The sequence below is a fragment of the Haliotis rufescens genome, unplaced genomic scaffold (assembly GCF_023055435.1).
Source record: "Haliotis rufescens isolate VD_foot unplaced genomic scaffold, xgHalRufe1.0.p SCAF_3, whole genome shotgun sequence".
NCBI lineage: Eukaryota > Metazoa > Mollusca > Gastropoda > Lepetellida > Haliotidae > Haliotis > Haliotis rufescens.
This window is the reverse complement of record NW_025964001.1, coordinates 4320892-4339098: the sequence shown is the minus strand read 5'-3', so window position 1 is coordinate 4339098 and position 18207 is coordinate 4320892. Positions and strand designations below refer to the sequence as shown.

General features: G+C 39.2%; 1 protein-coding gene across 5 annotated transcripts in view; it reads left to right on the top strand.

Annotated features, from left to right (window-relative positions):
* LOC124131846 (apoptosis-stimulating of p53 protein 1-like) overlaps positions 1 to 18207 on the top strand; it is a 137994-nt gene that overhangs the window by 69326 nt on the left and 50461 nt on the right. The window contains exon 1 of one of the 5 annotated variants that reach the window (XM_046495344.2): positions 16200 to 16229. The exons of the other annotated variants lie outside the window; for them this stretch is intronic. Within the exon in view, the coding sequence (XP_046351300.2) occupies positions 16215 to 16229 (15 nt within the window). The 5' untranslated portion in view covers positions 16200 to 16214. Of the gene's footprint in view, positions 1 to 16199; positions 16230 to 18207 lie in introns of those variants that run through there. 5 annotated transcript variants of the gene reach the window in all.

Sequence of the window (18207 nt, the reverse complement as noted above, 5' to 3'; positions counted from 1 at the left end):
TGCGAGTCTCAGGGTATCTTATGAGCGTTTCATGTATCCGACCATCTTATCCTCAAGCCACAGACCCAACACAGGTAGCGTCTGTAATGAACACCTGTACTCCTAGCTCCATGATTCACCTGTTGTTCCCCACAGCCCAATGGAAAAGTGTCAATCAAGGCCAACAAGGAATGTCGAGATATCAAAACATTATATTGCCACTATCACTGTGGTCGAGGTGGGTGAAACTGGCCTTTATTGATAGACTGGGGGACTGGATTAAAGGTTGTTTTATGGTCTGATCAGATGAGATAGGGCCCTGCTGTAGAGCTTGTCATGCCTCTGGAGTACATCTTTGTCTATGGTGTAGAGAGCTCAATGGGGGGCCAACTCCCTGCAGTGAAGGGTTGACATGTTGACTTTAGATTGACTTGATTCACGTCATTCAGTGTCACAATCTTCATGTTCTGGATACTGACTGACAAGCGCAAGTAGGGAATAATAACTCTACTCTCAACACTGTACATTCTGGGGCAAGAAATTGCAATTTGATTACAGGTACGGTATGTCAAAATTGTTTCTCATGTTGTGAGTGTGGCAGGGTGGAATTTGTCTGAACTTTTCAATATATGCTCAGATCAGTAACTTGTATTGGGAATGTTTTCAATATATACTCAGATCAGTAACTTGTATTGGGAATGTTTTCAATATATACTCAGATCAGTAACTTGTATTGGGAATGTTCGAAATACATGTGTAGCAAGAAAAAACTTGCTTTAGAATTGTCTATATTTTCTACAGTGAAGAGAAACTTGTATCTTTAAGAGAGATTCATTGATGTATCAGAAGTGTTGTTTTTTTATTGTTGTTTTTTCAGTTCAGTAGGTGTGTATATTCATTACCCATCACAATAGTTATTACAGGCCGTTGTAGGTTCACTCAACAGATTCAAGGATGGATGTATCAAATGTTGATGAGATATGACAAGGCTTGTTTGTATGTGTCAGCAGTCAAACAGTTTTACAATCAGTTTATCAAAATCTGGAAATGTAAAATGTTGAATAATATAAAACATTGCTGTTTCAGTCTTTGTTCATACACCCCTGTGGACCAGACATGGTTTAAAAAGACTCATAGCTTCAGTTAACAAATGACTTCACTGAACTAAAGAGTTCAACCATACTCATGAAAGAAAGATAGCTGAGGATGTTGTATATACCAGCTCCTCGTTCCCCTCCCAAAAGAAAAACAACAAAAACAAAACAAAAATGTTTATGTAATCCAATAGAAATTGACTTATGAGGTGTACTGGAGCTTCTGACCATCTATTCTCACCTGAGAAGGTGAAACTGTGATATTAAACCCAGTCCTGGTGAGGAGTCAACACCCTCTCCTCCTGCTGCAGACTCAAGGCTACCCTGGCTTATCTGCCCTTGGAATCGGTACAATGGGCTGATCGGCAGGTTATGATGGCGGACAGCCCCATGTTGTGCCTGGGTAGTCATTTACCCTGCTGGGGGCCCCATAACTTGACAGGGTAATTGTATGGATGCTGTTTGAAATGCAGCTGAGTACTGATGCTCAGATATGATATCCCACAGACTGCTGATGTCCAGATATGCTGTCTCATGTTCATGATTTCCCCAAATTTGAATGCCATAGTACCTGAAACCCTCCTGCTTCTCACCAGTTGGAGACTGGCTGTCAGATTCTCTGGTCAACCACAAACATCGTTTTGAATAGGAGTTTGGGAATGGTAGGATGGGGAAACTAAAGTGATGAAGATTCATTGGAATCTAGCCATTTTCACACCACTGTGATGCTGATTCGAAGGACCGCTGTATAGGTCTGTGGTACTTAATAGGCTGTAACAAGGTTAGGTGACTCCATGAAGTAGGTGTAATGTTGCATTGGCCCGTCTGATAAGTGTCCTATCCTAGCAGGGGTGAACAATAAACCAACAGGATCGCCAGCTGATGGTGGATCTATGGTGTTGGCCCACCTGAAACACCATCACTAAGGGCACCTATCATAATGCCCCTTGGGTACAGCGTATGAATCATGTACGTGATGTCCCAGCTGGGATATTGCTAGAAGCTGTGCCAAGCCCTTACCTGCCCACTTCCTCTCTCCCCTTGTCTATAATCAAATTATTCGAACCGAACGGAATACCCTGTGTGGCCTTTGTTTTATTCCATTGATTAATTCAGTCATCTGATTCAGATTGATACTCTGTACGTTCCGCAAGGTTGGACGAGAACTCAGAGTGTATCAAGTTGCCCGCTGTGCCCAAGATAACCAGGTCAATGACATGTACCTCTGCTATTTCTGCTGGACACAAGCCAAAGGACCAGCGGTAAAATGGCCCCCTGTGTTGGCCATTGTTTTTAGCTGTTGGGTTGCACTGTTGAGTGTAAGCATTGCAAGAAGTTAAAAATGTAAGGAAAAGAAGAAAATGTGTTGCCATGAGCAGCCTTCCTTAGAAGTATATTTACCCTGAAAATAGTAAACGGGGAATTGTTTACAGCAAGAAAGCCAAATATAAGCACTCTTGGCTATGGTAGCTTCACAGTTTGACTGTACTGAACTGACGAGCAATGACCAAGAAAGGTTTGACTTGGATATGAAACAGAAATGTCTTCAATGATTCATGGAGTTCATGAAAGTTTATAGTGCAATCAAATTAAAAAGTGAGATTTGTGAAACAGTTGTCCCTTGACAAGCTGAAATTTGCTGAGAATCTGTGTGCAGGAGAGTGTCGACAGTGACAACTTGCTGAGATGTAGATTGTTCACTCGGTCAATACTGTGTCCCTCACACCAACATGACTCTCGCACAACGTTGTTGGTTCCAAAACAATTTTACTGATCTGATGTGGATAATTACTAAACCCATCTCCTCACTTGGGAGTTAACAAAATAGTTGAGAAATGAAAAAGTCATCTAATTTTAAGAAAACTTTGTTTTCAAACTTTAATTTGCTGAGTTTAGATAATTGTTGGTGTTTTGTTTTACAGTTTGAGATGAAAGGATCTTGGGAAAGAAACAAGGTCAGGAGGGAAACATAACATTTGGACTTTAATTACTTTTCAAACAGTGAATAATTGCAAATGGATCTAATGTCTTTTCTCTAAAAAATTGTCCAATTGATTTTTAACAGCATTCCTCTGATGCATCGTGGGTATATGTCTCAAGCTGAGCATTCTTTGAGGTGTCTTGTCACGAGAATGTCTGTGAAATAGCCGAGTAAATCCCTGGGGATCATGGGAGAGCATTGAATTCTACAAGCAACTTGGAATGCCAAGTTACATCAAACACTATAAGCTTCATGTCTTTGACTTTTTGATGCATTTTTCTTTGGGGTATTTACTGAATTCCTGTTTGCCTTGCACGGAGTTTGACATGAATTTGTCAAAACCATTTGTAACTGTATTTGGATGTTGAATTGTTGACGTTTCCGCTGCTGTAAACTGTTTAGTTGTGATAGCATTAGCCTGACGTTCGTGTATGATTCATGTATTGACATACATACCGAATATATTGCATGGTTTCTTTCACCTGTAAATTGTTATGAGCAAAATAAAAAAGAACCTTCTCACCCACACATTTTGTACAGCTTTGTAGTCATCCGCCATTTTGTTGGATGTTGCTATGGTTACAATGTATGCATATTATATACAGAAAACTGTCAGCGAAACAGTTGATAATTTCATAATTTCAATTTGACTTGTCACCTATGTAAACTTTGCCAACGAGATGAAAATATGCATGATTTTGAAGAACGTAATATACCGGTATTTTTACAAACATTTTGTGATACATATTCATAAGTGATTCATATTGTGGTATTACCGGTAATACTGTGCACTACTGTCCACTCTACTGTTCAGTGAGTGCATGTTGGAAGTCGAGTCAGTCAAAGAAAGTGATTAGAATGGTGCCACAGGAGTGTTTGTCTTTTAATCAAACTCATTAGCGAGGTCAAAGTGGATGTTTGCTCAAGCTACGGGTTGTGACTTGTCCTTTGTAATAGTAAACACACACGTGGAACTTGGTCCGGAGAGGGCACTGTATGCCACGGACACAACGTCAGTCTGTGGTCAAACGATTTACACATTGGTAAAAATGTTTTACGTGTTTACAATGCTTGTTTACGTGTTTACGTAGCTATGACAGTTTCAGCCCTTCAAGTATAAGCCCATACAGAGTCAATCTTGACCGAGAGCCGTATTAATGTCCAGCCGTACACCTGTAAAACAACCAACAGAGAGGTCTCGAAACATATTGTTAAACTTTGTAGAAGTTCTTAAGAACCATTGTACTAAGGTTGATGGACCGCTGTGATATAGATGGAATATTGCTGACTGCAGTCTTAAGCAACAAATGAAACAAAATAAACCAAGGTTGATGGTAGCCTAGTGGTTAAAGTGTTTGTTTCATCATGGAAAAGTCCTGGGTTCAAGTCCCATGTGGGTAAATCTGTGAAGACTATTATGTGTGTCCCTTGTTATAATATTGATAGAATTTTATTAAATGTTGGGTAAAACTCACTCACTCGAGTTCTCTAAATGATTTCTTGTCATTATTTTGAAATGTAACAAAGTCATAGAAATGGAATCTAGTCTCAATATGGGAAAAATATTGCTGACGTGACTTCAAATTTTAACTTGCTCACTCATGATAAAGGGAAACTGTTGCACTCAAAAATTGTAATTAAATCATATTATGCTGAAAAAAGACACTGTTTGTTAAGTGTGACTGTTTTACGCTGAAAGTTGCGAGACAACATTTGTGGCAATACACGTGACTGGCAGCGTGTGTCTGCTTCATGTTCGTCGCTCGTCTGTGTGTGTTGGTCACGTGAGCCACACACTGAACGCTGGCGACGAGATCGCTGGCTAAGACATGTATTCCTTTAAGACCCGCTACGTGACTCAGTGTCCTGATGCTCCACCAAAATATTGTCCCTTAATGCATCAGTTCTCACTTTGTCCAGAAATGATGAATTGGTATTGACGCAATCTTTCTGAAAGTTGACCAGTTGTATCCAGTTCCTGTGAATATTTTTCCGCGGCTGTATTTGGCTGGAGGAGCTACGCTATTTGCTTCCCCAATAGGCTCCAGTTTTTAGACATCCATGTTTGTTCCTTGGGCTAGAGGAGTCGAGTTAGGCTGGACTGAAACAATCTGACAGTTTGTCTATGGAGGGCTGGTGGCGTATGGATTAGGACAGCAAGTTTTCTCAATTCTGCCTCTTTTGACAATAAGCGTTTAAGTTTTTGTTTAAGGGCAATTTTTAATTTACTCAAGATTTAGGGTTTTCGTCTTTACAGTTGTCAACCATCAAAATGTACATGTCGATGCCACGTGACATTACCTTTATTTCATAACTTGGCAGTGAATCTGTGACTGACGTCCTTATATAACTTGGCAGTGAATCTGTGACTGTCCTCCTTATATAACTTGGCAGTGAATCTGTGACTGTCCTCCTTATATAACTTGGCAGTGAATCTGTGACTGTCCTCCTTATATAACTTGGCAGTGAATCTGTGACTGTCCTCCTTATATAACTTGGCAGTGAATCTGTGACTGTCCTCCTTATATAACTTGGCAGTGAATCTGTGACTGTCCTCCTTATATAACTTGGCAGTGAATCTGTGACTGACGTCCTTATATAACTTGGCAGTGAATCTGTGACTGTCCTCCTTATATAACTTAAGATGGTGTCGAAACATATGTGTACATCACCACACAAGGCTCCTTCAAGGCAACAGTGGGGCCGTGGAGTAGCCTAGGGGTTATAAAGGTCCAGTCTTGATGGAGATCTGGGTTCGATTCCAACATTTTCTGGTGTCCCCATCATGATATTGCTGAAATATTGCTAAGAGCTGTGAAATATACTCACATTCATTTACTCACTCATTTACTCACCCATTTACTCACTCACTCATTTACTCACTCACTCACTCATTTACTCACTCACTCATTTACTCACTCATTTACTCACTCATTTACTCACCCATTTACTCACTCATTTACTCACTCACTCATGTACTCACCCATTTACTCACTCACTCATTTACTCACCCATTTACTCACTCACTCATTTACTCACCCACTCACTCATTTACTCACTCATTTACTCACTCACACACATATTTACTCACTCGTTTACTCACTCACACACTCATTTACTCACTCATTTACTCACCCATTTACTCACACACGTTTATATTTACTCACTCACTCACTCACTCACTTATTTACTCACTCACTTACTCTACAATAACCTAATTAAGTTTTAGATTATAGTTTTCCTTTACTTATTGTTTTAACAAACTGTTCAAGGCATCTGTGTACATTGCCCGTAGATGGCTGAGACTGACATGAAGCATGACTGTTGAACTATGTATGGTGTATTTCATCCAGTAAACAAGTAGGTGTGTATTACAACTGTTGTTTTTGCTGTACCATACTTACTTGTCATCTATCCTGTATACAAACAGTGACACAGAGAGAACTTGTCAAACATAAGCCAGAGCATTCCTAAATACCTGACCGAGGTCTCCCTATGTACTGGCGAGTGTAATGCATTAACATCTCTGGAAAGAACATATCTGTGCTGACAGTGAATGCTGTGTTCTCCAAAGCGACTCAGCGTATAAAAATGTGACTTGTTTATCACCTTCATACCCTCCTGGTTGTGGTACCTCGGGGTGGTGTTGACACTAAAGGTGGCTAAAGGTGTGACCAGCAATATGCTCCTACCCACTACAAAACCCGTGTTTACCCCCAGCCCATTGTTGTCTGTCCCGAGTGTGACTCCTGTCTCCCAGAGAACACCAAGCCTCCATTAAGTGTGGGAAAATCGGCAAATCCGGACAACGAGCAAGGCATGAGATAAAGAAGGGGCTACTACAATAGGATATTTTGTAGCTTAAGGACAATGGATCCAACTGCTTGTTTACATTCACAGGGAGACCATAAACAGCGAGTAATTGTCTCCCTCGCACTCACCCACAATCTGTTATTGAGTCTGGTCGGAATCATCAGTTTATAATGTTGGTATAAGAAAAGAGCAGCTATAGTTTCCTCTTACAATATCTAGTTCTTGTTTGTCCACATTAATGTCCCCCTCATGTGTATCATTCTCGTAAAACTGTGCTGAATGCATTAGTAAGCCACTCACTCATGTATGTAAAACTTACCAGTGTATTGAAATTCATGTTGTTCTGCTTTGTCGGTAAAAACATTCTGGTGTGGCTCAACAGCAATGAGCAATATCTTGATGGTCTAAGAAAAGAAGTACCAGTAATAACAGATAGCTGTTTCACCTTGGTTGTATATGGAAATACCATGGATACGCAATGCCCATTATGATTGATCCTAAGTAAATCGTCTTGGTTTTATTCTTTTTTCATATTCCAAAGCAAATTAATATCGTGCTTGAATTGATTTCGGCCCCAAACACCAGGGAGTATGCAAGGTATTTGTGGTGCGGTACTGCAGTATCCCAAGCTGCAATGACTATAACTCTGGCGTTAATACCATGAACAGATGTCTTTCAAAGCTGTACACATCATAAATACATTTAATCACTAGTTTTGATCGAAAAAAGTTCATTACTCCATGGCTGCAACAGATGAGAAGCCAGAAATAGATTCATCTATCCCCAATTTGTGAACGCCTTTCATGAATGTTACTGCTACTTACATCAAACATATCTAATCAATTCTTGATTGAACAATCAGATTGCCCACAGTGTTTTTCTATTAAATAATACTCAGGTACAGTATCAATTTGATGGGTTCCATTATGGCCTGAAACATTCATGTCAAATCTCAGATTGTAAGTTCATTTGATATTTAACTCCACAGGGATCTATGGTAAAAGTTTACCTGTTTTACAGAAACATCGTCTATTATAGTCTCAGGATTGTATGTACCTTATGCTAAGGATTTCATTAAGAATGTATAAGAATGATTTCTGCCTATAACCGCTGCTTCAAACTTTACCTGTGTTTGGTCAACCTAGACCAAACTCTACATAAATTATTTATTTTATACTTCTAGCCAGGCGTTATGATTTTTAACAATTTCAAGGAAGGGATTAAGAATGGATGTTTTGCCAGTATGTTACAAGTTTGTTGAGCAGGTGAAATTTGACAAATATAACAGTCCAGTAATTGCACTAACATTGAAGTCATGTGTCTTCTGAAGTCTTAGTGGACCTAATACCGGGGATTAGCAGGGGATAATAAAGTGGGCCGTTAGCAGGCAGGTTTACAACTTCCTCAATCTTAGCTGACTCCTTCCATTAATTCCAGTAATAACGCCTGCAGTATATTACCCATACATGCCCATCAAACATGGAGGCCAGAAATAGAAGCCAGCATCAATGGCCGGGTTCAACGAGAGGGCTTCATTACATTGATATCCTGATAATTGTTGTGTCTGTTTTCAAGTATGACTATATTAAAACCTCTTTTATCCTATTTGCACATCATCGGCCATGATGAGACTGCTTCAATTGTGAAATAATGTTTGTGATGTCGTATCAAACATGGCCTGGACATTAGCAGAGAGCATTAGACGAATGGACATTTGATCTCTTGGTTGAGGGTGCTTGCTTTGGTTCAGGCTCAAACATGTCTGTTTGCCTTAATGGGGCTTTCTTTGCTCTCATCTGAAATGTTTTAAATTCACAATGGGACATGGTGAGCCTGTAGTCATCTTCTATGCCAATATTTAGAAAGTTGCCACGCTTTTATGATTCAAATATGCTCTGAGAAATATATCACTGCAAACCATGTGAAGTTGACTTCCTGGGAGAAGGAAGCATATTGGTGGAAAAGGAATATTGAATGTTCCATTGTGGTTGTGTTTAGGTCCTTAGTGAGTGAGTAACATTTTATGCCACTTTTAGTAATATTCCAGCAATATCAGAAATGGGCATCCCACATTCTACCCATGTCGGGATTCAAACCCAGTCTTCAGTGTGATGAGCAAACGCTTTAACCACTAGGCTACCCCACCACCCCTTTAGGTCCTAAAGTAAAGATGTCATGTCAACTTCTCTCTGCTTTTGTGTGTTAATTTCTTTCAACCTTGATACCGACTTTTACAAAGGTCTATAACACAGACTATAATGAAGGCAATTTGGAGCCAGGTGTTAATCTAGGTGCGAGGCCAGAGGGACACTTAAGTACAGTATTGTGGTGATGGGTGAGGGCATTAGAGAAAGGGTTCTAATGATACTGATTATATTATAAGGAACAACCAAGTTCCACATGACTTGCCCCAACATTTCACCCCCATTTCCTTTAAACCTCCTCCCTATCTACATGCCTTGTTTCTCCCACCCTCTCTGTACCAGCAATCAGTTCCTGCCACTCACCTGTGGGTTTACCTATGTGTATAATGTGACCTCGGCTTTGTTGACAACAACTGTCAAGTAAGTAGGGCCGTCGTACTTAAATATTTGTAATTCATATTTGTCACAGTGTGTCAACATACTTTTCTTGTAGATTACTCTATGTAGCTTGTACATGACCCATGTTTAACTAAATGAGGAATAAACATGCTGCTGTCAGCTGGAGGTGGTGGGGGTGGGACACCAGTATCTGCAATTACCATACCCCACAACTAACCCAAGGTATGTACTAATTGTAGGCTGCCTTCAAAGAACCTCCAAGATTATGAAAGGGGTAAATTGTTTTGAAGCTTGTTGTAGTTCAAGCTTGAGGACCTGTTATTTGTGTCGTGGTATTTTCTTTTTATCTTCCTGTAAATAAATTTGTTTGTACTGTATGTTTGTAGTAAATAAGTAATATTGATAGTTTGAATTTAATTGTCAGCAATGTCTACTTGACCCAGTTAGCTGCAGATGATAACATGTCTGGGTTTGGTTCATTATTCACTGGGTGGGTGGGGTATAATTTTCAGGGTGGGCTTCTTGCTTCGTTTTGGGTAATCACAAAAAAGACAAGGTGGGGTAAGGTTCATTATCCACTGGGTGGGTGGGGTATAATTTTCAGGGTGGGCTTCTTGCTTTTTTGGGTAATCACGAAAAGACAAGGTAGGGTAAGGGTCCTTATTGGCCCACTGGATACACTTTATTTAAGAATTGAGCAAAACCTATAGAAGGTGGTGTGAAATCAAGTTCAGATGAATGAGAACTAGACTTTGTTCATTTTAGCATTTGTTTTGGACTTATGACGACATGACCAACAAATTGATTTTTATAGTTGGTAAAAACTTACAATCAAATGAAAAAAAGATTGTATTGGGTCACGGACTTGATCATACAGACATTTTCATTTGAAGTTTGTAAAACTGTCATTTTGTAATCATTATTCACTCATTTTAGCCATGTTTGTGTATTTGAACATGTTAGGAATCCAAAACTGACATGACCTCAGCCATTTGTACATGTCTGATAATTTTCATTTCAATATTTTAAAGTTTTCTTCAATTTGACATTTCTTGTGGCCCAAAAAGGGCCCTTGTCTTACCTCCTGCTTTTGGTAAATATCATAGTGTTTAGATTGGAGGCTTGGAGGTGGGGATGCTCATATTCTGTACAAGTGCTTGCTTGATAACGGTGTTAGAACCTACACCAAACCGTCGCTCCTAACTGTAATAAAGAAGTTGTTCATCCATATATCTTATCCTTACTGAATACTTCAACTTCTAAATGCCTCTCAAAGAAGGCCTGTTTTAGAATGGCATTACAAAGCAACCTTAGGGTGGTGTTTAATATTGCTCAAACCTGGTTGATTGCTTGTTATATCTGACTTCATTAACACTGGCTGTGGACATTAGATAATTCATTACCAACCTGCCTGTGATCTGACCCCATCGTGCCATATGAGATCATATCACCCACTTTCCATAGTGTCCAAAAATATGACAATGACTGGTGTATATTATCAGGTATCATCCATAATCATAACCAGTATTTATAACTCAAACCTTTCATATATTGATTCATTGTCATGTACTCTATTGTTTTTTACACAAGTTATGATCAATGGATTTGTTAACTTAGGTCGTTTGACAGATCACTTGGACACACATATATATAGAAAATACTTGATATATGCAGCCTGTCATGGCTGCTCCCCTCTGCCTGATGAGCTAGGGAGAAAACATGTCAAGGGTTGATAGTGGCAGAGTTGGGAGAGCGGACAGGAGTAGTCATTGGGGTAGAACTGGAAGAGTAGATCGGGTTAGACAGATGCAGTGTTGGAGTGGGAGGGTGAATTAGGGAGCCGTGAGGGTGAATTAGGGAGCCGTGAGGGTGAATTATGGAGCTGTGAGGATGAATTAGGGTGTGGTGTGGTTGGAGTGGGGGCATGTATTCGGGAGCCGTGTGGTTGAGGTGGGAGGTGTATTGGGGAGCCATGTGAGTGGGGTGTGGTTGGGGTGGGCCAGTGAATTAGGGAGCCACGAGGGTGTGGTGGGTTTCAGTGGGGTGGGATGGGTCGAGATGGATGTGCATGGTGTGTTGTGTTGAGGTGTGAGATAGTGGATAAGAAACTGGTGTAGGATGGGAAGTACAAGTAGAACATGAAACGTGTTTGTTTTCCCCTTGAGTCACATGGTTATAGTATATAAGTATTTATATCACTGATTGCAGCATTAAGACCCCTCCTCTCCAGACAACAACCAACTCAGGATACACTAAACATTGTATAAAACACATGCTGTGCCGCATCGCGCCAGGCAGCCGTCAAGCGATGTAAACTAGTACTGATCATGTCCACTCGGAACATGATGTTTGTTCCTCCCAGAAGCCTCTTCCTGTCGTGCTCATAACTGGGCTAGTTATCTCAAGTCCAGTGTTTCGGTTATGACAGCACTGCCACAAGGCAATAACTCCCCAATTACTATGGAGCCATCCAGTGCTTCACCCATACCTCCGATAGCTGCCTCAACACTGGAATGATGTCCCCACTGCTGTTGGTGTGTAGGAATCTAACACTTGCCCTCAGCATTACTGGACTCTGATGAACTGGGAAGACAGCAAGCATGTGTTACATATTGCTAAATAACTCCAATTTTGAAATAATTTTTAGAACACCTCTAACTTTACTTTTTAAAAAGAGTTTCCAATATCCTTTTATGCTTAATTATGTGTTATAGTGATAGTGACTGTTGATTTGAAAAAAGGATTAATTTGACATTTTTAAAAGATGAAAAGTAAAATAGCAACAACTGTGACAAGAAAGCCAGTATAATGTAACCACAGAATGCCTCCTGTAGAAAGAATAATTGTTGTGCTGGGCTAAGTCTCCCTGAAGAAACACTACAGATAACGGTAATCCGTGGAATGTTTGGAATCCTGGTCCCACACCAGAGGTGTGTTACAGAATACTATTGTCTCCAGGTCAGCGTGGATTGGACGGATTATGAACGCCTTCCTCACCACACACACAGGGCTATATTACTGCTCCTTCATTTCACAGGGACAAAACTCTGCCATGGTGGTATTAGTGTAGTTTTGAACCCACTGTCTGTGTGTTGGAATTCAATATTTTGCTAGAAAAATAAGAATGTATGTTTTACTTCTTAAAAGGAGTTTCCTTTTACTTTTATTTATTTATTTTGTAGGTTTTTTTATTATTATTATTATTATTATTATTATTATTAATATTAGGGGATATGTCATTGCCTAATGACTCTTGATATTATCATCATCATGATAATTCATTTCCTGTTTTCCTCAACACCCTTGCGGTTTGTAAATGTATGATTATGACAAGGAAACGACAAACTTGAATTATCTTTGTAGGCTTATTCCTCATACACTTTCAGAAAACACAAATTATGACTTAAAAGGGATAAAACTGTTCTTCAAACAGTGAAGTGTAAAACAAAAGCTTATGCAGATTTATTTATACCAGCTACAACACAACTTTGGAATATGTTACCAGAGAACCTGACGGGGACAGAGACCGTTACACAATTTAAGAATTTGCTTCACGTAAAGGGAGATAATGGTATACACTGGGATTTAAATTATGGAAGTAGATTATGTCAAATTATTCAGTCGCCTCAGGCTTGGCTGCAGCGATCTTAACGCAGATCAGTATGATACATATATCTTGAATACAAAAACTTGTCCCTGTGGATATCATACTGAAGATGCTCTACACTTCCTTTTTGTTTGTACAAATTACTATGTTCTTCGAAATGAAATGTATTTTTACCAACATGGGTATTCATTACAAACAGTGCTATGAGTAAATTCGTATTTGAGTAAGGAAGAGCAAAGCCAAATATCAGATTCTATTCAAAACTTCATTTAAATAATATGTTGAAACCAACTTGAATTAATCAATGAAACAAACTGATATCCTGTTTATATAATAAGATATGAGTGTTTTCCTGTAGAGAAGTCAGTTTCCATTGTTGACAGAGGTTGAAAGACGACAGAAGGGGCACCTGTTGATAGGAAACAGGAACTGTTTCCCCACCCATATTAGCTGCACGATAACAGTGTATGCCACCTTCAACCCCTTCCTATTGTATATATACTCATGGCTGTATGTCAGAAGGGAACGTGGTGTTAGTTTGGCCACGTGAGGAGGGGTATATGAGGGCGGGGCAGGCTGAAGACACAGGACTTATTGCATTACAAGAAACAGAGCTATTGTTGCCAACACTTGATACTTTAGAATGAAGGGTCATGTTTTCATAATTAATTAAAAGGATATTGGCCACACCTCTGTAGCTTCAGGTGGTGAAATAATATTTTTGACTGTAAATGTCAGAGATCATTGTGGCGTTATTATGGTGTAGGGTTCCCTGTGTGGAGCATGCCAGAACGAGGAAATGGAAAATGTGTAGTCATAAGAATTTGATATTTCTGTTAATAAGAATGTGAGAATTAGTAATGGATACTTCCGTGATGAGGTTGGTACACACACATACAGGGAGAGGGAGTCAGGTCATTGCCACACTGTCAGGAATAGTCTGATATATGAAGAGATATACACCAGAAAAAGTTGGCATTTTTTTCCCTCATTTTGTCATTTTCCCTCTTTGTCACAGTGAACTGCATTTTTTTATATAATTACTGGTCAGCTGAATAAAATATTTGATGACAAAACAGTTAATTGATCAGGTTCACTTCATTTTATAATAAAGAGAGGGTTACATGAAACACCCTGCGTGAGATGGTGGGCAAGACCTTAGACTTAGGCGGGCAAGATCTAGTCTCTGAAACTATCTTTTTTTCAGAAGAAAACCCCAGTTAAATTATTGTGATAAAATATGATAAAAAAGAGCGACTTTCTTCATTTTCAGATAACTTCAGTAATCTAGACTAACCAAATATTATAGACTTGAATGGGCTGTCTTGGATACATCTTTTCCGGGTCTGTATAACAGACTAGGGCAGATCTGTGTGGGCATGGTTGTTGAAAGAGTCATCTAAGATGAGGATCGGTTGGTCACAATGTCACATGACTGATTGTGTGTCAGCATCATTCTTCATAATGTCGGCCACTGGTTTGTCAGGCCTAAATTAAAGTATTAACATTTGAAATACATATTTCGAAATACCAAACTTATAAAGGTGCTTTGGGGTGTTTTAATTGGAGTATTAGATACATCTGGAACGTGTTGACCATACATTTCTTTCATGTCTTTATTTTCCTACATTCACAACATTAAGTGACAGTAAGCCCTCAGTGTCAATCAGATATCACCCTGGATCAACATATAGTGCTGCTGTTATTGTCTGTCTGTGGTCTATACACCCTATTACATGTTTGCCATGTCAACAATGTTGCAATATGTGCAAGTACGTACAGGTTGTTGAACCTAGTGGAGCGAGGTGTAAACGTTATGAGAACTGTAGCGTTACTCAATATCCCGAATCCCTTCAGTCACGATGTATGCATCATATTCAGTGAATACAGTGTACCTCTCAATGCTTGACCAGCTTTCAATCACAAGCCATGCCTCCGTAGCGCCTGCGACTAACTTCCCATGTGAACATGACAAGCCACTTTTACATCTTTGTACGTTATACAATATATCCATATTCGTGGGTGTATCTTTTTTCGTTTTCTTTTAAAAGAGTTCCGACTGTAAATGTTTCTTTTGAAATCCTCAATTCTTCTTCATTACGTGGCGTAATTAAATAGCAGATACCACTTTGTAGTCAACACCAGCTTTAGAATTTTTTTGGAAATGTTTGTCTATTGTGTGTAGATAGCTCTAGAAACCTTACAATATTGTTAATGTGTGTGATTTACAAGTGGGTTACATGTAATTATCTGTTTCTTTTATTGGGTGAAATTAATTTGAGACATTTTCTATTTCTGTGACATCCTTGGTAATAAACTATACAATGATCTATAAGACAGGTAATAAACTGCCATATTGGTGCAGGTCAAAGGTCAATGTCACTTTGGCCCTCCCTGGTGTGTGATAAATGCAATAAAAATGGAATGGGTAGAATTAAGATAAAGATGGGATAAGCTGTGGTTGAATGTCATTGTGATGTCAACTTTACTGCTTCAAATTTACTGCCTCCTAAAAACAGGGCAAGCTGATGTTCGGCAAGCTTGAGTACTTGATTATAACACCATTAACATGTCTTTAAAGGAGAAATGTGACGGTACTCAACTTTCATTGTCAATGTTTGAGATTGTATTTACAAATAAAATACTGCACAAGGACATGCTGCTACAAGATTGTTATAAACACAAGGAGTTATTTATTATGGTTGATGGGACACCCATATGTTCAATTGGAACATTCCTAGCATCAATGAATGGAATTTGTTTTCTGATGAGAAATCAAATTTGATTCTCACAATGAGAACGTAAGCAAATGCACCATGAAATTTGGTGTATTTTCTGTGGTTCTGCTAATTATGGGATGTTTTTTCAGATGTAACTATATTTGTTAGAGCTCACCTGTTGCTGATCGTTAAAGGTCAGAGGTCAGTGTTTTCCCTCGCGTGACAGGTGCAGTCAATATGTGACGGCCAGTCGGAATAAACAACGACCATCCAGTGTGGCCATTGTGTGGTCAGTTCCCCTGCGGACACACAGCATCGCAGGAGCGTGATTTCTACCTCTAAATCTCAGATGGGTATTTGTTGTGATTGGACGTAATTACTGGGGGGATAATAATTACTGGATTGGAAGAAAGCAGGACAAAGAGACAATTTAAGTTGTCATGGTCAGGCCAGGATTATTCTGTAAATAACTGCAACATGATGACGGTACAGGTGGGTCAGATATTTGATAAAAATGTACTTCTTAATTTCAAATTTCTTTGCAGACTTGTTTATTGTACTTGATTTGTTAACATGTGATGATATCAAAAGTATGATTTTTTTCGCTTTTTGCTTTGTCTTTTTTGTTAAGCTAGAATTTTTAGATTTATTTTTTAACACTGTTTTCAGTTGTGATTACAACTCTGTTGTGGCCCTCACCACAAACATGGGTTGAGCACCGGCGGACATGATTTATCTGGAACTGATCACAAATCACCCACTGAGTCCATCTCCTTTAACATCCAGGGCATAGAGGAAATTATTGTTTGATGTTTTCTCAACATTGTGAACTTTTATCTCAAACTGTTTGATAAGTTGGAGAGCCATTGCTGTAGTTTCAAGGGTTTTGTGATGTGTGGGAGTGATAGCAGTGATAAGGCTATTGGTCAAAATCAAAGACATTCACAGTGGAATAGACAGTTAGTATGTAGATCTCCTGTAGAGGAACGTGGAATCGCCTCATCTGCTGCAGTCTGTCATGCACCAAGGGGAGCCACTTACACGACAATAAAGCAGTACTCGCCACAAGGCGGAGAGGGCCAGAGTAAAGGTAGATGGTTAGTCGCAGCCCTTTATGCAGACTCAGCCTTGTAAAGAGCATCACTGCTGGTCAGGAGACTGTGTTCATTGAAAGGGCACCTGTCTGTGAAACTGAGGCTGCAGAGCATGCTTCCAGGCCTACTGAGATCAGCGTAGCCTTGAAGCTCTCAGGCTCTCGCTATGAAAGGGCAGCGTGTGGAACAACTACAAAAGCATAGGTAGACATTTTGAAGATGGCTGGTTTTTGCTTCAGCGTGTGTTTAACACAGGAAGGCTATGAAGGAAGCATCTTGGAATCAATACGACGATATGATCTCACTATGCTGTGGAGGGAAGAGAATAAACGCTGGAAAATAAAACAGATTGGGCCTGGGTGATTTCACTGTGATCTTGCAGTCTGGGCTTCACTATAAGAATTTCTCAGATTATCTTTTGGTATTTTGATTAATCATTTAGGACATATTAAACTGATCCCCCCAAAATTAATTTGATCTTTCTATAACATATTGTATTGTATTACTTTTCATAGATTATCCTAGTTATACTGATTAAGTTCAATATTTCTCAAGATACCATGAAAGTCCAAAAATAATAGTTGAGAAGATAGTCAAAAATTAATAGTTGAGATGAATGATATCTTCTCAAGTGTTTGGCAAATTTAGGTTTATAAGAAATCAAAAGAAATAACATTTCAACAATGTAATTTCATGATAGACTTTTAGCTGACAGAAAGTGAAATACCTAAAATCCTCAAAGCAACATTCAATCACAACTCACTCAATGAACTATGTATTTCAAACTTAAGGTTTTTTTAAACAATTTCTCAAAGTTGTGCCGTCATTCTTCACCTCCTGCAACTGTGGAATGGTCTGAGCCTGTGGCGCCTCCATCAGCTGGCTGGACAGGTGTTGACCATCGCATGTGTTCCCAACACCTGCACCAGACTCACCTGTCCAGCCATTGTGTGCCATAGTCTACAACACAGTAGCCTGGTACAGGGCCATTAAAGGGAAATGTGTTAGAAACAATGTTGACAAGTGATTGTGTGTTACAGAACATTGTATAAGGTAGTTTATGTTCAATACTGTAAAAATGATTCATCTCACTGCCTGACACAGCATATAGGACTGGTTACTATTTTTGAAAATTTACTCTTTACTCATTTAATAGCTGCCTCCGAGGTTATGGTTTAAAATTTTAAACCTGGAGGGGAGGAAATAGCATGAGGGCAAGAAAGGATATTAGGCCTGAAGGCCACAGGGTTATTCTGACCCCAGGAATTTACTCTGAACAACGTTTATTAATATTTCTTTAATATTAATTATAAAACTGTGTTACAACAGTCTTAAGAAATGCTCATAAAGTATACATGTTCTTACTTGGAAAAGTA